We start from the raw sequence: 22,865 nt of genomic DNA, 5'->3' as shown, positions 1-22,865 counted from the left end.
CTGTGCCAGGATCTCATTTCACTGGTAATGGGAGAATATGACACACTGCTTGATAGGTTGGCAAGTCACATGATTAATTACAGACGTTTGCACAGTTCCTTGCAAGCTTACCACGCAGCCAATCCCGCAGGACTGCTCTGATTCATGTTAATTAATGAAAACAGGATGGTGTTACGACTTTGACCAAGGGAAATAATCTATTATCTTTGGGTGACACAAAGATATACGCATGATCTAACCGTTTGCTGATGGTGTTTTTCATATTTCGCGTCCGAAGCTATCAATTGCCGCGTTGGACGGCACTCACTTGTCAAGCATGATAAAACGCGCATGTTGCGGTATCTGGTCAGCGTTTTATTGGACCGAGGTCAAGCGGCCCTGCTCGATAAATCTGGCTGGTATCCCTTCAAATCCTCCTAAGTGTGTCTGAATCGTGGCCAGAGCAGCGACTCAACGGCCAGAACGGTCATGGTATACGGGTTTTTGGGGGGTGGTCCTCTTCCATAGAGTGTAGTGAGAGGTTTAACTGTGGCATTAGTTTTGGGTATATGAGGGCTTATAGTGTTTTAAGTTCAGAGGTTAGGGCCTTGATATAGAATGGTAATCCTGCAGGATTACCACGGGAATCTGGTGAATATCTGAGGAAATCCCTCTCAGGGTCTCTCAGATCCTGTATTTGTACGGCTATTACATCCTCTAACAGCGAGTCCATGTGTGATTACTTCACAGAGGTTTGAAGTGTGTGTTCGCTTTTAGAGATGTGTTATCATTTTTGTCCTGGGCCAAAAGTCAGAACGAACAATTTAGAATATTTGTATTGATTATCTGAACGAAAGGGCAACTCGTAACGCACACATGTTTGCACAAAGTGAAGCTTATGAATAAGTGGATTTTCCCATGAACACATGCACATGCACGTTCTGTTTGTATTATTATTTTTTTCATGTCAAGCATTTCAATGGTCGCACCGCACAGAACAAGCTTTTGACAAATAATTCCGCAACTTTACCTAAAAAAAAAAAAAAAAAAAAAAAATGAAGCCAGTTCTCGTCTGTAACTGTGGAAACTGGGTGATTGATCTGGTGTTTTTATTTATTGAGCAAAAGCTTTCCACCTCCTACCTTCAGAGTCTGGCCTTCCTCGAGGCATGCTGGCCAAATGGAAGACATTCAATACCTTTACTGTGACGGGATTCCCTTTGGACGGGAGGAATTGCACCACCACTCGCGCACAAACACACACAGACCACACACAACTGCCCAAGGGCTCTCTCTCTCTCTCTCTCTCTCTCTCTCTCTGCAGATGAGCTGGGTCATTTTTCATCACCCTGGCTCAGAAGAATCAAGTGTGCAGTAATGGAGCACAGTCAAAATGAACCAAAGGATTGATAAATCCAGACGGTGGAGCACGGTGGAGGCCCAGCAAGGAGGACAGAGCTTGTGGAAGGGCTCTTTTTGTCCTATATTTGTCATTAAACTAGATCTTGGAGTAAAAGAAAGAAAGGTCTCAACCTGCACAGTGTCACCTCTTATCTAACTGCTGCTGTTGTTACCGCTGTGTGTCTGCTTCCAGTTTATTCCCTCTTTCTGCCCTACAGTACCTGTCTGCTTTACCCTTTTCACCCTCTCCCCCTGTGAATTCAGTGCCTCTCCATCTGTACAGTTGAAGCATAGTACTTCTAACTACACTGATCAGGCACATAAACCCTCTTTATAGCCAGTATAGCCTGAGGGAGATGAGGTGGGTAAGACGGGGGTGTGCCAGTTGGAGAAGTTGCTTTGTAGAGCAAAGGATTCCCTTGTCTTTATCATCTTGGGATTATGACACTGTCGTCAGATGGATTGAGTCACGTTGTAAAGGGGAAAGCTTCGCTGCTTGTCTTTTAACTTGGAAATTCACACCCCTGGGTCGTGCCTTCACCTCTTACAGTGTCTTAGCATTGTGTGACAACGCCTCCTCCCCGGTGTGCCCTACATTTCTGGCAGAGCGTGCGCGGTGGGGTGACGGCTAGATCTCCCAGAAAGTTGTCATGACAACTTTTGTTTGCATCGTACTCTGGCGACCACAGGGCAGCGAGGCTGGTCAAACATTTATGTGCATGTGTGTGTGTGTGTGTGTGTGTGTATGCTTGACAATGCAATGATCTTTCCATTTCCACTCGGCTAAATACGAAATAAGTGGTTTGAAACCCCAAGAGTAGATGGAAGCTCACTGAGCTACAGTAAAGCTAGGGCTTTGATTGATGTTGTTATTTGACTGTCTCCTTAATTAACAAGTAGGGCCTTTAGACGTGGAGGACACACACACACACACACATACACAGGCAAGGGCACAATCACCAAAGAGCAAGGAGGATTTGGGAGCATTTTTTACCCCAAACTCGCCTCTCTCCTGCTGTTCTGGTCTCGGGGTACATGTTTAATAGGCTGGTAGAATGCACTGGGACTGTGACACACAAACAGACACACACACGCATCCCCACAGACTGGAGTTAGCAGACCGCTCTGTTTAAGATTCAGCATGCTAAATGATTAGAGTGTTTGGTATTCTATCCAGTCACAGGACAGGGGAGAGAGGCCACTGGAGTTCAATCACTCAGCAGCACACAGTGCCCTTGAGTTTAGGCCACAAACTGTGTGTATGCGTGGGTGTGTTTGTGTAAGTGTGTGTAATTGAGTGCGCTTCCATGTTGTTTATTTGCTTCTGAAAAAAAACAAAAGAAAGACGAGAGAGACGAGAGAGACAGAGAGAGGTCAAGAAGGAGGATTCATCAATCAGCGGAGTTCAACGGGTTTACAAGCTGAAAGAGAGTACACACACACAGAGAGACACAGACACGCACGTTGTATGAATTTATATATAGGAAAGGGTAGGATTGTTAGCAATGCAGAACCAAATACCTGCTGCGTGCATTGCCAGCAGTATCAGTGAACGCAGGGTCACTCGGGTCTGCAGTGATTTCTCAATGCGTAAATTATAGATGAAGAGAGGAGGTGTAGGGGTAAAAGATCCCTCCCCTGTGAATGAGTCACACTCACAGTCCACATCCTCGCAGATCAACCCCCATGATCGCTGAGACTGTGTTTCATTGAGATAAAAGTCCTGAAGACATGACATCACTCGTACCTGTCCGTCCTGAACCCCTTTGCTCTTCTCGTTAGTTTGTCAGCTCTTTGGCTCTTTGTTCTCTGACTTTCCTCTGAAGCTGCTTTATAGCTACTAAATCAACTCCATTTCATCCGGAACAAAGAGAAGATCTATTGCACACACACACACACACACACACACACACACACACACACACACACACACACACACACACACACACGCACACACACACACACACACCAGAGTTTGACACACACAACCATTGTGCAAGTAATGGCTTTATCAACCAAGTGTTCCCATTGGATCGGAATTTAAGGAATGTCCAATCCATGACAGTAAAGGGCAGAGCTGACCAGGAGAAAAAAGTAATCTGAGAGTGAGAGCAGACGTGAACAGAAAGAGAGAATCATGAACCGTGGAAGAAAGGTGGCTTGTCCCTCTTTTGGGAAATAGGCAAAGTGGAATAATCCCCTTTGACTATCTTCAATACGACTAATCCTCCCGACAAAAAAAAAGAAAAGAAATGAAAAACGAAGCTAAAATGGTAAAAGAAAACACATTGAAAATCGAGGGTGGCATGAAAGAAGGTGGCCTGCACGCACGCCAACCAAAGTGACCAGTGGAGATTTTCACTCGGACTGACACACTGTGGCGCTGTACCATCGCACTGTCGATCTTTTATTGGCCTGGATGTCATGCTGGGAGTTTGCTGTGGTCTTCAAATTTTTAGTTTCAAATATAACTTTGCCCTCTACACGGGTTCGGTTGCAGACACGTGCATCTCTGCAGTTCAGTTTTCTTTCCCAGCATCAGTGAAAGTATAGGATTATTTATTGTATGAAAAAATAAATGAAAGGGGCTGACAGAGACAGGTAGGAGGAGGTGGACATGAAAGCAGTGGATGGGCAGAGACCAGAACGATGCATTTAGTCGCTCTTTTCAGTGGAAATGTTAGCGTTTGATTAATACAGGAACAGACAGCGTGACCTTTCAGTAGGGAATCTATAAAGAATGAAGAGAGGAATTTCAGACCATCAGGAATCCAGCCAGAATGAGGCGAAGCTGTTAATGTTATGACTACAAGTTACTGTACCAACACAAAATAACAACAGTCTGTCTTCTCGTGTTATTCTTCCGTTATGTTAGTCTATACTCTTCATCCACGTTGATCCACCGTCCCTTATGCACAGTTTCTTGCCGAGTGTATTTTATTTATAGGGTCTTTGATGACAGTTCTGTCTACGCGGGTACGTACATGTGAAATGTGTGTGCGTTTGAGCGCCAGGAGACGATACCCGCATCTTTCCGACTCAATGGGATTTGCTGTTCTTCTGGGTGCAAATGGCAGTGAGGTTGAACCTAAGATGTGAAGGCAGAGATGGATTTGTACGGATCCGGTCCAACAAAACTTTGGCTCACACCGAAATCTACTGCAAAGCGAGATTCTCAAAGTCTTTACTCCTGCCTACTGCAACACCTCGCAGAAATGTTACCGGTGTAAGTGTCTCCATCTGTCAGTTTTAGTCAAAGTTGCGATCCCACGGAATAAATAAGGGGAAAGTTTTATTTTATTTTTTTTTCTACCCCCCTCTCCCCACGTGAAAGTCTGGGACTGGAACTTTGTAGTAAAACGAGAACAAAGCGGAGCTGGCTACAGAAATATCTCCAGCTTGTTTGAAGTGCCAGTATGTTTCTGATTTTAAAAAACGCCCTAACTGGAACCACATTTCGTTCCCGAAGTCAGTGACGGACAGGGAGGGTGGAGCTCGTAGACACGCACAGAAACACACGTGCAAACACACACACACACACACACACATACATATATATATATATATATATATATATATATATATACACACTTGAACAAACAAAACAGAACTCTGCCGGTCAGTCGTTTCTCTAGACATTCCTGGCTGCTTTTCCCTGACCCTCCCTGCGCCACTACGCAAAGCACTAGATGGGGAAGAAGACAGAATTTGGCTCCGGTGTTATTTTTCCATCAGGTTTTCAATAACCCATTGAAGTGAACTGAAACTGTAGCATACTTAAAGTTTTTTTTTTTTTTTTTTCCTGAGTCCTGTGTTGTAATCTAATCTGCACCATATGTAGATGCCGTTAAATTAAAACTGCCGACGAGCAATAAAGCCTATTCAGATATAATGATCTCAGCATCGTAAATCATCATAAGGCTGCGTGTGTCAGACCGCGCTTGCTTGCGGAGTGACGTGTTTAAGCGTGTGTATTTGTTTAGTCTCCATAAATATGAGGGCGACGCAGACGACAGAGCAGACAGAGCATGGCAGGGAGAGCAGAGAGTGTCAGCCTTCAGTGCCTACCGCAGCGTCCCACGGCCAGGGTTAAAGAGATTCTCCATCTTGCTTCAATTAACCGTTCGGCGGTGTTTATATCACACTCCGCCGACACAGGTTACCATTTTCCAGCACAGACCCTTAAACCCTGCTCCCCTGCCCGACCCTAAAACTCAACTTTAATACCCAACCCCTGTTAAACCCACCTCACCCATTCAGATACGTCCCCTTTGGACCCATAGAAACGCACTGGTTCAGCACCTCATTACGACCACACCTCAGCCCAGAATAGAAGCCCGCTGCCCTCGTAGCAGGGCTCAGCCAGGGCCCAGATATATCACACCTACAAGTGTTCCTCAGCTCTCATGCTTCTTGGGTTTGTAGGTCACTGAAAGGTGAGCATATATAGAGAAGATAAGGGACATGAACATTGGACATGTGGCTCACTAAATTACAGCTGCTTGTCACTGTTCCTTCCTGCCTCGCTTCCTTTCCCCCCTGCCTTTTATTCTGTCTTATTTTGTGACATTGCCTTCTCTTATCCAGCCTCTCTGGAAATACTCCATCCATTCCAAACAGGAGTAGTAATTCATGCAGTTTAGGTGTTCATGCTCTTGCTCTTCTCCTCCGTCTTTGTCCCCTTCTTTCTCCCTCCCTTGCACCGGTCTAACAACAGAGCCCTTGTGATAGCAAACTGAGGAAGCGACCAATAAAGGGAGATATGTATTTGACCGGAGAAAGAGAACGAGGGGCGGGTGTGTGTATTTTGAAGCCAAAGAAAGAGTCATCTGGAGATGTTTAAGTTGGACAGGCCAGTTTCCGGTGTCTGGAGCAGGCCAAAAATATCCAGAACTAGAAAAATTCTGCAGGAGGAGAAAGGATACACCTCCCTGTTTCTCATGTGACCCTCCACATTTAGCAGACTAAGCTGGATTTTTGAGTTGCAGCATACGCTATGGGGGCAAAAAAGAAAAAAAAAAAAACAGCCCTTGCCAAGCACATTAAATTTAATTGCATCTTTCGTATTGCTTAATGTCTGGAAATAGAGTATTCCTGATGAATCGTAAGATTGCACCCATATTTCAGAAATGGTGCAACTGCATTTGGCTCGCGCAAACAATAGTCATGACATACAACCATCTGAGAAGTTAAGATAACCACTTGACAATAAACAGCCAAGAATCCCTGATTCTAACAGCCTGAATTTCCTCAATGGGGCCCGATAAAGTATTATCTAATCCTATCTTATCTTAGATGAATGTGTATACACTCTTCACATGTGGCCTCACAACGTTCTCACAACACTTTGAGTACTCGCGTAATAAACAGACGAGCTAAGTCATTCAAACACTTTATTGACAGTAGCTTGGATCAGACGTTCGCTGCGCACATTAGTATCTATTTATGGTTCCATGAACCGGATTGATTTTGTTATGTTAACAGCCAGCGGTTTCAACGGCCGCTGTTCCAACTGTGTAAGGTGAACACAAGTGCCCAATTTAGGTCATACAAAAAAAAAAGTAAGTCCAACGGCTGCAGCAGACTCAAGGCCAGGACTCATTCATGAAAGCCAAAGCTGAGAGCAGGGATATTTGTGTTTAAAAAGTGCAGACAGGAAACGTACAAGCTGTAAGGGAAGGAGCGAGAGTAAAACAGGGATGTAGGCTGAAACTTTTTTCTTTCTCTCCTTCTTTCTTTTTGCAGAGTAGATAACAATCTAAGTATTTGGACTTATGGAAATCTGTCAAGTGCTATAGACCTGGTATAAAGTGATCAGTCATATGGGTATAGGGCCTTTCAGTGGAACCCACACAGAGTGCATTTCTTAAACAGGAATTATTCCATGGAGTAGGCACAGACAGGACTCACTGCTCATTATTATTTATGGCTTGTTTTAAACGCAGTCTATCGGTGTGTTCTGCAGACACTTATGTCTGTTTGGGTGTAAGCACACACACACACGCACACACACGGAGAGAGAGAGAGAGAGAGAGAGAGAAAGAGAGAGAGAGGGAGAGAGAGAGAGAGAGAGGTCTGCAGTTTCTCATGGCTGTGAGTCGCTGCAGAAAATTCCCCCTCATCTCCTCCTCTCCCCGCCCCCACATCTTGCCTCCATTATTCCCGTGTTTTCGAAGCAACTCCGATGACAGCGAAGAAACGTAGCTCGGGACTGGAGAGAAAAGCGCGAGTGGAGCGCGACGTCCAGACGTTTCTTCCGGTGCCGTCCACCACCACCACCCCCCCGCTTCGCTGCCCGGTGGTACGGTCTCCTGATATTCACACACCGATCGCGCGCGGCGCCGGTAGCGAAAGGAGGAGGAGAGGAAGAGGGGGGGTTTGGTCGACCGGGACTAACACCGTGAGAGGCGCTCTTGCTGTGCAGAGGAGGGATGAGAGAGAAGGCAGACTCGGAAAACGCTCGCCGTTAATTAGCACCTAGTTATTTTTGGCTTGAACGGCGGCGAACATATGAGGGAACACACAGCCAGCTGCAAGTAATGGTCACAAACATGGATGCTGATGTGCCTCCTCCTCCTCCTCCTCTAGGCCGGCCGGGAAAATGGGTGTTTTTTGATGATTTTCTCGCAGTAACAAGACTCGTTTCTTTCTGGGATTAATCACTTTATTTTTTTTTATTTTTTATTTTTTTGGCCTCCCCCTCTCTTGGAGCCGGTTTGTGTGCGGGAGCCTCGCAGGGAGCGTTTGTTTGCAAGGTACTGACTGACCGAGCATCACTGTCAACTGTGTGTGTGCGCGCGCGCGCCTGGCGAATTAATGACACACGGCTGCTTTAAATGCTGTCGTGCAATCTTCGTTCTCCTCTCTGCTCTTTTAATCTCAGCCGGTGAGTCGAGGCTGAGGATGTAGGTTATGTTAGCCAATTCAAACCTGACAAGTAATGGGACAAAAATGTTGGTGGATTACATGCGGCATGAATCACACGCCAGGGCAAGGTGCTGAGTGCTAGTGCCATGTGCCTTTAGTCTGTTAGGAACTACTCTGTCATATATCTCATATATATCTGTGTGATTTTGTTGAAAAGACACATTACATTTACTTTCCCCTAGCTTTTCAATCACATTTAATGACATCAGTCTATTCATAGAGGCTTTATTACGTTTGGTTTCATGGTGGATACACACTGAGTAGCATGTGCCCGATACCACAAAGTGAATTTCATGACTAAAACCAATAAGCATCTGTTTCTGCCATATTGGACTGCCTAATTTTAGCCTCGAGGAAGTGATTTGTTACCTTGACGGTAAGATTTGCAGTACTCCCAGGTGCCCCAAGCTGAGTGCCAGTGTGCGTGTGTGTGTGTGTGTTTGTGTGTGCACACTGTCTGCATTGCAGTTTGAACTATCTGCAGACGAGACACTTAAGTAAGATGTTTGGTTGCACTTTAGTTTTGCCTACTTTTCTGTCCCCTTTAAAATGTTTTCAGAAATGCTCTGTTTGTATACAGTCCAAAACCCTCTGCTGCAACTTTGTAAACACTCGGCATATCGTATCTCATATTTGGTTACAGCGACTCATGTCTGCGCCACTGACCTACCGCTCAGTAGCTATGGTAGTAATTAAAATCACTGTATACAGTATAAACACGGAAAGTTTTGGAAAGGTAATGCAACTCCGAGGCTGGAGGGTAGGAGATGAAAACAAAAGGCGACGCTGGAAAATGTACCGTGTGTGTGTGTGTGTGTGTGCGTGTGTGTGTGTGACACTGAATGTGTGCACAGGTGCACCCAATCTAAACCCTCAAACCACAGGAGATCAATGGTGAGTGGGAGGGTAAACCAAACCCTGCAGAGCGTCTGGCAGCCACACACACACACACACACACACACAGTCGTAGAGTGGAGTTCACACAGAGATGAGTGTTGAGGCACAACTATGTCACTTCTTTTACTCTCTTTTTTTTTGGTATCATCATCTATTTGCTAAAGTCTCATGTCCATCCTGCCAACCCGATGCAAGCTGGCAGGAATGGTGAGAAAGTAAAGCTCTTAACTGTTTTGGAGACACACCCTTACCCATGCAGTAGCCTCAGGTGGCCAATATGATCCTCGTGGTAAGGACTCACAAACCGGTTGCGCTTGTGTGTGTGTTTTTTTTTTTCTTTTTTCGCATCTGTGTTTTGCAGGGAGTTCTCATCAAATGTTCGACAACGAGGATGTCTCTCCCCTTGTCTCCCTTTTTCTCCGGTATTTCTTTCTTACCCCCGCATGCATCACCCTCCACCCCCTCAGTCCCCACATCCCAGATGTGAGGGAAGTGTGGGAGGAGCCTGGGGGCGTATGTGTTCCTCAGGGTCCCTACTTCCTGTTAAATTGCGGAGAAACTCCACATGTGCTGAAAAACACAAGAATACATCGAACACTCGGGCACAGTTTGTCCGTGTGTCTTGAACTGAATTCAAATGCCCCGGTGTCGGATTTGTTTGTTGTTCATTATGCAGTTTGTAGTGATGACTTGGCTTTGTCCGTCATGTGAAATATTTCATCTAGCTCGTTGTTTTCCCACAGTTGACTGTTTCGTCTTTGCACCTGCTTCACTGTTTACCCCTGAACTTGGCGGACGGATGTTATTCACCTTCTTTTAAAAGATAAAAAAAACAAACAACAAAACTCTATTCAGCAAACCTTAAATTAGTAACACAGGAAAACAGTGAACACTGTCAACATGCAGCTTCATTCGCTGTGGTCCGTAGTCCAGTGATAGATAATGGATTTCCTACTCAAGGAGGAATGTAAGAAATGTCTGTGAGGAATAGACAGCGGGATGTTGTCTCTGTTGGTCCATTGTGTGTATTCAGCTTCCCTAACCTTGTTAAGACTTCACTGAGATACCTCACAGACAAACTCCAGGCTCGTTAACTAGCACATGGCTCACATACTGCACTAATTGATGTAGGGATGCCTCATGTTCTTGTTTGATTTGGTGGATTACAATTTGAGTTATTTAAAAACGTGAATCATTTTCTTTGTGTGATTGAAACAATGGTAACCACCACAAAAGCTTGTACATGTAATACCTAATGTCATTAATGTATCAACACGCGTATTAAGAAGCATCTCTTGTTTGTCTTCTTTTTTCTCAGATGACGGAGGGGAGGCGGTGTCAGGTCCATCTCCTGGACGACAGGAAGCTGGAGCTCCTTGTGCAGGTGAGTGTCTCTTCCTCCAACCCTCCAGCTCTTTCTTCTCTTCCTTCCCTCTCACTTTACAGATTCACATTTCCTCAGAGCAGAGGGGAAGAAATGTCTGCCGCCCTGTGGGACTTGATTATTGCTGGCGAAGGGAAATTTGGCTAGCAGTAGGTGACGTTGCGCTTTCTTGGTGCTCACCTGATCTCTCGAAACACACACGCGCACACACAGGCGTGATTAGATGTCCCTGTTTAAGCGATGTACCTGACAGTTCAGTTCTAATGAGACCTAAACAGAAACCCTTTCTTCTCCCCCTACTTTCAGCCTTCAGTCCTCTCAGCAGGCCTTTCTACAGTAATGAACAAAGACGGCAGCAGCAATCGGAACAAAAAATGGTTTCTCTTTCCTTTGCCATGTAGAGCCCCTGCTTTTTGTACTGTAGCTCCCCTCTGGTCTGCCTTTTGTTATTTACCCCCGGTTCAAACTTTAATGACAGGACCATTAATGATGTTCACTTTTGCCCTCTTTTACTCTCTTACGGTTTGACCAGAGGAACTGAAACGTACTCATTAGCCCTCTCCTTAGACTCTTCCCTACCTCGTCTTTGGTCTGACCATTACCTGATTTCTGTGCAAGGAGCGAAAGACAAAAGAAAGTAATTGCCCCAGAACAGGAGAAGATGAGCCAGCGGAGAATAGAAAGATTGACGCAGAGACTCAGGAGGTTGAGATGGGGCGAGAAAAGTGAGATGAGAGCTCAGGAATGGAGAGACAGGAGATGACACTGAGGGATGGGAATAGAGAGGAGAAAATGGAGGGGAAAGCCAGGGATGGGTCTGCTGACTTTCTGATTTGATTACTCTGCCAGAACTGATACTCTCTCAAATTGGTACTTCTTTCTGCGCTCTCTCTCTATCTCTGACTTTCCACACTTCTGTCTCCATATCCCTTTTACCCATTCATCTGCTTCCCTCGCTGTCTCTGTCCAAATTTCCAAATACTGTTGGAGCTGAACATCTCATCTTCTTGTTCTCCTCTTGCTCACTCCTCATCACCTTGGCATTTAAGAAAGGACATAACAATGTCAAAGAGAGACATTTCAGTTCATGAATATGAACTGTCTTTTTTTTTCAAGTGGTGTTATGTGCAATGCATTACTTAACTGGTGCAGATACGCTGTGACACAAACTGTTTGGTAATGCTCTTTGGGGAAGAGAAGGGAAAACAAAGGCCAGGAAAGAGGACATTATTAGTCACATTTTTTTGTTAATGAGATGCTTCTGTCTGTCTTTCACACTTGTTCTATGTCCTTTCTCCTCTGAGCGGATGTTCTGTAGGTCAGTGACTTGTTAATAGGACCATAGAGAGTCCCAGTGGTGTTCATAGTTTTCTTCTGAACTAAGAAGCAGAAACAAAAAATATTTCTTTAAGGGGTGCTCAGAATCCATAAGCAATACAAACAAGGGTCTATTAGGTAATTTAATACTGTAAACGTCTTCACTGATCATACAGAGGTCTGTAACAAGTCAAGAGGTTTTTATTTAAGTTCTTGTAGCTGTGCCAAGCCCACCAGTCAGCCAGCCTCTAAAAATGCCTGCATCTCACTTTTGTCACTGGATTGTAACACTGACCAGCTGTTTAATCCCAAAAGTGTTGTTCACCCTTTTCCTCTTCCTTGTTCCCTTCCTCCTACCTTTAATAGCTGTGGTTTGTTTATGGAGCAATGCCTCATTGGTAGGGAACTATGTGCCGGAGGGACAGTAGTACACCTACAGCACTGACGCGACTGTAGAGAGTCAAGCTCGCACCACTGGGTTTAAGTATATATGACTTGAATGGCTGTCCCTTTTTTGGGCTTGTAAATTATTAGTCTGTTATCTATTAGCAGGCTAATAGAGAGTAACATAAAATAAAGAGAGAATGGGGTATCAAGGTACAGTTGTGGTGTTACTTTGTGCCAAGGATTGTTATTAATAAAGACACACTTTATTTTTTTTTATACTTTATTTTAGTTTTGCAATATACCATATGTATGAAGTCAGAGTATTTGTAAAAAAAAAAGTTAACTTAAAGATTAACTGAGTGCAAGATATGTGGCTAAACACCGTATCGTTGCACAGCCTTGGACTCCATGGACTTCCACTAATAAATCCGTTAGTGCCCCATAAATCTGGGCAATTCTGAAGCCACTCAGGGCCTGACTAGCTGTTTGCTAGAGATTGAGGGGCCCTGAGTTGCTGCCAGTCAGCCAAGTGAGCTACAGTTGTGTGTTTCTCACTTGTGTTTGGGCTTTCAGCATGTCTCCTCCTCACTTGCACCTCCCTGTAATTCTTACGCTGTTAATTACCTGTGCTGCTGAGGAGGCACCGGCTAAATATCTATTAGTAGTAATGCTGTCTAAGCTCGCAGAGAGCTGTGCTGTCTGATTGCTCCACAGTGCGTGTGTGCATGTTCGTGTCTGCACCGAATGTGTCTGGAGTGTGTATAACTGTGTGTATGTTTGTATTGCTTACTATATTGCCTGTCATTCTCTGCCTGTATCACTTTTGGTGCCTTCCGCAACATTATTACACTTCTGGTATCTCCGATCTGCCAGATAAGCTGTATTGCATGCGGGTGGAAGGGGTGGTTACAGTCACTTGAATAGGAAAGCAAATTCAATTACATTATCGAGTTCAATGTAATTTTTACAATCTGCTTAGCATTCATAACAATGTCGAGCCAAGAAGCACAGCTTAAATGTGCAGGAACGCTTTCTTCATCATCTCCAGCAATCCATGTCTGATGTTGAGGAGCAGTCTATCTGGTGTCTGTTTTATGTCCACGTCCCTGCTTCCTCGCTCATTGTTTGTTACCCTGTGAAGTCATGGATGTTGTTTAATTGATATTTGTGCCAGCTGACTGCTGTGTGGTAATGAAAGACCACCACTGTATATATTGCAGACTGAACCAAAACATGTATTATGGCTAATTCTGTAAAGATAGCCTCCGTTCAGGCCTAAAATATACACTTCTACAATGTGCTGAGCCCTTCAAAGGGGTATAATGTTGATCTTGTGAGTTCTTCATCTCCCATTTGGAAAAACAGAGCCAATCATAGCAACTGTAGATGAGCATACAAACGCAGGTTAAGTCACACCGGTCAGGTGAAATCACAGATATGCAAAAAGCATAAAATAAATACAAATTCAACACATTTCTGATCTTATTTTTTGCTGTGTGAGGCAAGTTTATTATTTTTGTACTGTAAATATGCATTTGCAAGTTTAACTTTAATTATAATCTCGCAGTTCTTCAACATTGCAGGGTTGCCGTCGCATAATTACAATTAACCAACGTTTTAACAGTATAATCTAGTCCAGTAGCCATGTTGATTTCTATTTATGGGATATACACAATGCTAACTTCACCTCAAGCTCTCCCTTTCACTTCCAATCTCTCTGGAGCCTTCATGTGTAGCAGGATCACTGTAGGCGTCGTGCTTATATAGGATCTAGGTCAGTGAAGATGTGTGTGTGTGTGCGTGCACTTTGTCTTGTAATGACATCACCTCCATCTATTTAAATAGCTCTCAGCAGCTTCTGACACTAAAGTTGTAGCTGTGCAGTGAGTAGATTGTGCAAGACCTTAGAAAGGGGTTCTGAGATTGTGCATGCTATGGCGCTAGTCTGTAACTGCGTGGTGTGTGCGTATATTTGGTCTGTTCCCTTTGCTGGGAGAGGGCTGTCTGAAAATTGTGCATGGCCTTTGTGTGCATAAGGACGCACACATTTGTGTCTTGGTAAACGTAGGCAGCGAGGCACACCCATGGTTAACCTCAGGGTCGGGCGTACTGTTACTGGGGATGTGACAAACCAGCAGCATACGGCAGCAGTCCGTGGCCTCCGCTTGGCCTTTAAGTTGATCTACAGCATCTGAGTGGTGTGATTAATGGAGATTCTCGTTACCCATAGTTTAGGCAGTTTTCCACAGTAGTAGAAAGCTAGCATGCTGTTGTGTAAGCTGCAGCCCTCTCACTGCAATACAGTGGTTCAGCCCAGAGCAGTGACTCTGCAGTGGCGGTGTGGGTCAGAAAGGAGAGAGCAGGGAGGGGAAGGGCAGGGTACCTGCACTGTCAGCAACATCCACACACTCCATCCATCTTTCTCATGCTCTCTCTCCCTCCCTCCCATTTATCTACTTCTCTCCTCCTCTTTTCCTCTTTTCCCCAGTGTTTGTTAAAATGCTTAGTCATTGCGGTAAATCAATAGCAGATATAATACATTAGTATAAAGCTTTAAAACATGGTCTTGTTCTGTTTAAACTACAGAGCGATAAACCGCTACATTCATTTACAAGGCATGTTATAACTGATACATGCAATTTATACCTTGCCTAATATGTTTGCCTCCCTGCAGCCCAAGCTGATGGCTAAGGACCTGCTGGACCTCGTGGCCTCTCACTTCAACCTCAAGGAGAAGGAGTACTTTGGAATTGCCTACACAGATGAAACGTAAGTCACGTTTGAATATTCTCTCCATTGAAATCAACCAGGTGCATTCTTTATCTTGTTTGTTGGATTGAATCTGTCAGCGCCAGATCCTTTCCACTGGCCTACATCCAGACTAACAGCAGTTTTGAAGCTCAGTAGCCAGCAGTGGAGTTGTTAAAACAACACATGGGTTATAAACAGATGAGAGGCAAAGTCAGTGTCAAAGTTCAGTCGTGCAGCTGATAGACAAAGCAAAATGTAAATAGAACAGCTTCCTGTTTGCTTGAAACCAATGCAATTGCCAACATTGTCATATTTGTTGTCATAAATTACAGAGGTAGAAAAGCATATCATGTCTGCACAGATGAAACGTAAGTCTGCATTGAGCATAATGTGTTACATCAGGGCGTCAAGTCACTTAAGGTCTACTGTATGTCTCAGCTTGTTGAACTTTCTGTTGTTAATGAAGGAATCTGAAAACAGTTTGAAAGGAAAGCACTATTGTCACATGCATAGGGTTAACATCAGATGCTGCACAATGTCCAAAAGTACCACTTTGAAAATGTGGCTGTTGGTTTGGCTTATGTTTCTCTCGAGGAATTTCCAGTGTCTTTTTATAGGCGTGACTGTTTTTGTATTTGTATTGCCAGTATGAGATGGCGCTTAAAAAATTCAACACAAATCTGGCCTATTCTATTGACTTTGCTCCTCTTTCAGTCAGAAATGAATTGTATTTTTCTGGCCATTGCTGCTATCATTCTAGAAATCATAATCATCATGGATGTCACATTTAACCATCAACGACAGATCTCTAGCTTTATAGGATGTTATGACGGGCCTATGATTGTCTCGCTCCCAGCTACCTGAGGTCACAGGTCTGTGCTGGCCAGGAGGGATGTTATGAAAACTGTGCTTGAAATGCAAAACTGACATTCAAATTCATTTTCTTGTGTTTTGTGACCTAGAAAGACTGAAACGCCATCGCGTGATAGCCTAGCATACATGCCAATGATTTACATACAAACAAACATTGCTATGGTCTCTGTCTCTCTCCCTCTTTTTGTTTAATCTTTTGCGCCTACAGATGTCAAGCAATGAAGGCCTCTGCTCTATGGCATTTACACAACTGTGACATATACTGTTGCCAGTTTCAGTGGAGAAAAAACAACAGCATCCGCTTTGCAGTCTAAGTCCCCCCGGGGCTAATTCTATGATGTGTAGATTTGTTATGTGTGCCTGGGGAGAGCAGACGCCTCAGCTCTGACCACTCAGTGGTCAAAGAGGCTGTGAGGGGGAAAGGAAGGAGAGAGACAGAGAGACAAGGGGCTGAAAGAAGGGAGACACTGAGAGAGATGTTGCTCAGTTGCTCAGGAGACCATGCAGGGTAACCAGGGTGACAAGCTGTCTCTGCAGTTTTTCCTCTCTGCTGGAAACAGAGAGAGAAAAGAAAGAAGAGGGGAGGTGGTGGTGGTGGTGGTGGGAATTGGAAAAGAAAATGTTATGTAGAAAATGTTAAGTGCCATGTGATGAACTTTTGTTTATCCTTCTTAGATATTCACACATTTTTAAGTAATAGCATTGATATGGGTTATTTATTTTGCCTTATCAGGGGCCATTTCAGTTGGCTGCAGCTGGACCGCCGGGTATTAGAACATGAGTTCCCCAAGAAGTCCGGACCCATCGTCCTCTACTTTTGTGTCAGGTGAGTCTTTCTTTGACCCCTTCATCCTTCCACTTACACATATCGCTCTTAAAATTGTAGGAATATGAGAAAGATGGATGTGTATGTGTTTGTGGATGCACATACTGTACATCTGTGAGGTAACAGGAGCACATTAATATAATTCAGTTATGAAAAATTGCTGTGAAATTGCTTTGACCCCAGTGTTCAGATCCTTCCATGAGGTCTCTCGACCAATCATGAGCCTCTTAGATCATCGCTGTCCGCTGTATGCAGATCCCATCATGCTCTGCTCCGGTCAAGACTGTCTCAGTTGTTGTTTATCTCGTTTTTATGCTAACAGACATTTGCAGAAGGTTCACCTGTCAATGTAACACTACGTTTCCTGATACTTGACACATGCCCTTTCAGCATGCCTGCGCTCTCTTTCTCTTGCTGTGTTGGAGTCGTCTCCTCAGTTAAAAGCCACCTCTTTATTGACCAGCTGTGACAGGGTTATGAAATTATACTGCAGTTCCACACTCCTCTTTCAACCCTTTGTGCCGCTCATACAATGGCCCCACTCTTATACTCCTAACTCAAACACAGGCACCGGATCAGATGTGTATATGTGACAGAAATAAATGTGGGGTGCTTTATTTCAATAAAGACCTGACCTGAGAAGACATTTTGCCTCAAATGAAGAAAAGACAGACCACCTGACCTTCAACACACACACACACACACACACACACACACACACACACACACACACACACACACACACACACACACACATCCCTCAGAGAGAACCAGAAAGGGAAAGCCAACCCTTTGTTTTGGGTCCTCTGATGTTGTCTGTCCCCACATACAATCTCAATTATGTCATCTGCACCCCAGGGACGGGGACATACATAACAACGTGACGCACATTAATTTCAATAAACAATGTCACCGAGAAGTAATTTCCAGGATAACATTTACGACGCTGCACAAGTCACAATGAGGCGACTGTATTCTTAGCTCATAGACCACTGTTCTCCCTGTAATGTGAACAATGGCGCCATTACACAATGTAACAGTGGTGCAAAGCATGCAGATTATATTGATAACCACTGCTATAAAGTCATGGTGTTGTCTTTATAAGTCACTGAAAGATCTGTATGTAAAACAGATGTGGTTGTGTAGTGAGGGCTCGGTGTGTATTTACATAGACTAATGGGTATTTGAGGATGTGGTGGTGGTGCTTCGACTCTGTGAACTTTGACCCCATTTTAAGGTTGCATCCCCCTTCTACCTTGTAGTTCAAGCCAATCCCTAACCTCAATCTTTCCAAATGTCAAGCTGACTGCACCCCCCTTGCAAACACATCCCGCCCATCTCACAAATGCACATACGCAGATTCTGCTCTGATGTGTCATTCCAAATGTCAGGCCTGAATGTATGATCAATCTGAGCGTATTGTTTTTGTCAGCGTAATACCAGGTTTGCTGTGTGTGTGTGAGTGGGCGTTTGTTTCTATGCAGGTGCATGCACGTCACGCTCGTGTGGAATTAGTGAGATGCCTGTGTTCTCAGTCAATGCTAGGCCGATGCCCACCTCCTGCTGATTCAGTGGGTGTCTTTTTGCATGCTTGCTGCTGCGCTGGCAGTGCGTGCATGTCCCATCAACACTGTGGCTTTAATTAAATGTTCACACTGAATATTGACAAGGTTCCACTCATTCTCTCTTGCAGCTCAATGACTAACACGATTTAAGCCCTCCAGTATTGATCCTCCTACAATCCCTCTCACTCAATACCTATACACACTCATATACACACAAATGGATGCGCTAATTCACGTGTACACAGAGGAACGTGTGCTGTGGTCGCATTGTACCAAGTTTTTACTAGCGGTGTTAAATATGGGTGCCTGCATGAGTGTTTACGTTTACGCCTTCATGCATTACGGATTGAATGAAAGAAATGGCACGTGAGAGCACCTGTATTATAGAGGATCTTTTTGATGTGCGTTTCCACCAGAGGGAAGCTAACAATGATAGCTTCCTAGCACCCCATCTTAGCTCCCCTCTGGCTCTGCATGCACTCGTGAGCTAAATTTAGATCGCATTATTATGTTAGTTCCCTGCTCACCGCTCTGCCAGAAGTGGGTTACTGTGCTTCTCTCTCCAGTATGTGACAGTGTGTGTTAGTGCTGCATGTGTGAGTGTGCAATCACTGCACACTGCTGATCATGCACAGAGGCAGACAATGTGTGAAGTGCATCATGTGCACTTTCAATCTGTGTTTGTGTGTGTGTGTGCGTGCGTGCGTGCGTGTGTGTGCAGATTCAGATTGTGGAATGTGCACACGCACGCTGTCTAATGATGGATCATTGCCAGCTACCATGGTGAGGGAGAGATTTGGTAAAAGGGGAAGTGAAAAAGATGTGGACGCACAGGGTCAACCTTTGGTTTCGTCTGCCCCCTTCTGGCCACTTTTGTCATTGCACCTTTTCTGTCACATCTGCATATGACATCATGTTAGCATATTGTTTTTGTTGTTTCTAAAGTAAATACATAATAAAAAAAAGAAATAAAATTTCTTCTGTATTTCCAGGTTCTACATAGAGAGTATATCCTACCTGAAGGACAATGCCACCATTGAGCTGTTCTTTCTTAATGCCAAGTCCATCATCTACAAGGTACTGTCCTTACTTTCTCATCAAGCATTCTCTCATTTTTATATGCTACATTGGTGGATGGAATCCTTTGTTATTGTCTATTTCAAACCAACACTTTCTCGTAGCATCTGCGTCTCAGTGTCGTTAAAAGCCTGCCACGTCATTAGTCCATATTTTGGTTCTAAATGAAGAGATGCCACAAGAGAGAAACCTGGACGTCGGTCCTGTGCGCTGATTTGGTGAAGCAGAAAATGGGAACCATTTGCATCAGCTGTTAACCATCCTGTTACGTGCCGCTCCACATTCCAGCAACTATCGGATAATTTGACGCATTTGCTGCCATCTGTCAGCGCTGAGGCACATTCATTCTTGGCTTTTAAATGGCCATTGAAACCATGCCTTTAAATAAACACAGTTTTGTTACAACACAATGTAAAAAGCACTTGAAACCGGTTTTGACACATATTTAGAGATTTAAGTCCTTTAGTATATTCAGTTAGTAGTGAGCGGACAACACCCAAGTTACCAAGTCACTACTCCAATACTTCTCTACCTTTCACCTATGGTGAACACAGTGCAGCAGTTACATGTCATGTCCAGAAGAGGGCGTGTGTAGCCTGAAGCACAATTAAAACCATTATTAAACCCTACTTTAATAATGTCTTAAGACCATTTATGTTTTGTACTCAAAGTTAAATCAAAACCAAACACAGTGCACTTCAATATAGCATGTGTTTAATAAGCTTAACGTTGTTTAGATGAGGCCAGATTGTTAGACTCAAATCCAAGCATCAGTCTTATTAATAGTGTCCATTTGCAAAGCACCGAAGCCTCAGTTATAACTGTTACCAAACAGTCTGAAGGATACAAACAGAAGGTTTCTAGTTCAGTCTCAACAGTATCTCTGTTCAGATATCTGATCAGGATACCTGATGTCTTTCCCTTCATTTATCACAAGTCAGCTTAGCTAAACCGCAGCAGATGACCATGATGACCCCAAGGAAGGAGAGAGGCAAAGACAGAGCGAGTGTTATTTAGAGTTAGACGTTATTGATCCACAAGGGAAATTGCTTGGTCACTGTAGCTGTTTAATTCGCACATAAAACACTGTTGAAAAACACAAGTTCACCAACAAGACCACACCTCAGTATACATGATGATGGTCATTTTTACCGGGTTAAGGGAAGGGAAAGGTAGGAGATGGTATTAATGGGTTGAGAGGATTCAGTTCAGTTCAATTATTTATTATGGCTTCAATAGAAATTGTCTCAAGACACTTTACAAAATCCAGAGCAACCCTGAATGCGAGTAGAGCCAGAAAAGAGAGATAAGAGAGGAAGATGTAGCGTCTGATGTTTGGATGGAGGAACCCAGGGAGTGAGACTCAGGACAGGGGTGAGAACTGAACCAAGCGGGTGAGGAGTGGTTAGATGCATCTATATAAGCAGGTGCAAGTAATTGCAGGTAAAAAGTTTGAGACATGGACTTGTTACAGAAAGTTGTATAACATCACTAATAAGAAAAAATAGGTTGAAAAATAGATGTAAGATAGAAAAATTATAGTAATTGAGTGAACATCTTGCGCGCACACAGTAGACACAACATACATATGGCCGTATGGTATTTTCAGTGTTTGTATAAGTTGTTAGAAGCATTTTCTTCTGCGCTACATACAGCACAAAAAAAAAACACAGTGTGTGACAGTGTGGGGCCATTCTGGGTGGTACACACAGGGTGGGTTTGTTCTGTCTAGTGTTCCATCCTGGCCGTCTGATCTTCTGACCAATTAAGAGGTGGATTGTAAAAGGAACATTCCTGGCATACTTGACCCACTACTCACTGCCCTCTAACCCGTTACCCCTCTTTCTTTCTTCATGTACACACAGCAGGCCATATATACGGTTGGTGAACACAAACCACCTTCAATAAATCCTCAATTTTACTTTTGCATTACTCAGAAAACACTAATATATTAAAATACATTGTATGCACTAAGTAGTCCCTCAACCCTTAAAGCCCCTCTCCCATCCCCCTTCACTCTGCCTCTGATCTCTGAGCTCCTTCCACATAAAGACCAGAAATGAAATGAGAGAAGATGTGGGTTAGTGGTAGGGACATGAAGGGAACGAGCCATTTATCTTGAATGATGAAATGTGTGATGATTACAGGCGTGTCCAGTTTCACTCCCAACATCATCACACTATGTATTTGATGTGTTTATTTAGTGGCAGCGCTGGGAGAAAGTGTCATTCACTGCCTCCGTCCTTTTCTTCTCTCCTCTTTTTGCAGGAGCTTATTGAAGTAGACAGCGAGATTGTCTTCGAATTGGCGTCCTACATTCTACAAGTAAGCTGAAGTGTGTTTGTTTGTGTGTGTGTGTGTGTGTGTGTGTGTGTGTGCACTGGCGGTCATTCCAGTGGCTGTTACTCTGCCATGAAACAATTCTGAAACCATTTTTAGTTTTCCCCCAAAATATCTCCACCAGCCTTTGATCCTAATTGATGACGATTAAACTCACATCATACACTGCGGCAATTGTCAAGTGATTAAACTCTCATTAATCTAATGCGGTCATCATTCTGTTATTAATCCGCAGTGACGCTGGGATGTTTGAAATCCTTAAAAAAGCTTGGCTGTCTTTGCTGGTAACAGAACTCTCGTCCGCCAGTTTAATAGCAGACAAGACGTGCTGCCGTCAACTCTAATAGAACACAGGGCAACAGGGAAAAACTTTACTTCTCCTCCACTCCTCTGTCTTTTCTGTCCCTTTCTCAGAGTTGGTCCATTAACCACGACTCTGCGAGGTCATGTTACACATAGACTTGGCTGAGTGGTTTGTGTGTGTGTGTGTGTTTGACCCCTGGTTGCAGGTGCAGATGTACAGTATCAGGTATCTGCTCTGAGGTTTGTACTCCACTTGCAGGTTTAATGTTTCCCTCTGATTCCAGCAGTGCAGTTTTCATTGTGCGTTCACCTGTGCAAACAAAACATAAACGTGCATTTTATGGTCACCGCTCAGTGCTTACACATCCATATACTTTGTTGTATGTAAGTTGTCCTACGTCCTCACTCTGTTTTCCCTTTTGTTTCACAGGAGGCTAAAGGTGATTTCACTAGGTAAGTGAAGTGCACTCCTAATCCTTTAATGCAGTCCGTGACCCCTAAAGGGTCTGCGGAGGTACTGCAGGGGCGTTGCAAAATCTTTGGTTGATTAGACATTTTTGTATTTTTTTTTATTTCCCCCCACAAATTTAAATTTATTTAAAAACACATTAACACTAATCCAACGCATTTTAGTAAAGTGATAAAGGATAGCTTAATATTGAATACAAAATGATAATAATGTATGTCAGTTTGGGAGTCCTTGGCCCGTTTACCTTTATGAGAGATTATTTAAACGAAGTGTGCAGTGGGATATCAGTACATTTATGACTCATCTCAAACTGAGAACTCTTACATTGTTGAAGCAGTCATTAAAATTATACAGCACTTGTTGTTTTCAT

General features: G+C 43.8%; 1 protein-coding gene across 12 annotated transcripts in view; it reads left to right on the top strand.

The window, feature by feature from the left end:
- Positions 1-22,865, top strand: part of frmd4a (FERM domain containing 4A) — a 91,621-nt gene that overhangs the window by 50,373 nt on the left and 18,383 nt on the right. For 11 of the 12 annotated variants that reach the window (XM_047595418.1, XM_047595419.1, XM_047595416.1 and 8 more), the window contains exons 2-7: positions 10,522-10,587; positions 14,966-15,060; positions 16,649-16,741; positions 19,299-19,383; positions 21,652-21,708; positions 22,457-22,479. In XM_047595418.1, the coding sequence (XP_047451374.1) occupies positions 10,522-10,587; positions 14,966-15,060; positions 16,649-16,741; positions 19,299-19,383; positions 21,652-21,708; positions 22,457-22,479 (419 nt within the window). Of the gene's footprint in view, positions 1-7,540; positions 8,135-10,521; positions 10,588-14,965; positions 15,061-16,648; positions 16,742-19,298; positions 19,384-21,651; positions 21,709-22,456; positions 22,480-22,865 lie in introns of those variants that run through there. The other variant, XM_047595420.1, reaches the window with a different exon arrangement.

The sequence above is a fragment of the Mugil cephalus genome, chromosome 10 (genome assembly GCF_022458985.1).
Source record: "Mugil cephalus isolate CIBA_MC_2020 chromosome 10, CIBA_Mcephalus_1.1, whole genome shotgun sequence".
Taxonomy (NCBI): Eukaryota; Metazoa; Chordata; class Actinopteri; order Mugiliformes; family Mugilidae; genus Mugil; species Mugil cephalus.
The sequence above is the reverse complement of the archived record's forward strand: the minus strand, read 5'-3'. Positions and strand labels throughout refer to the sequence as shown.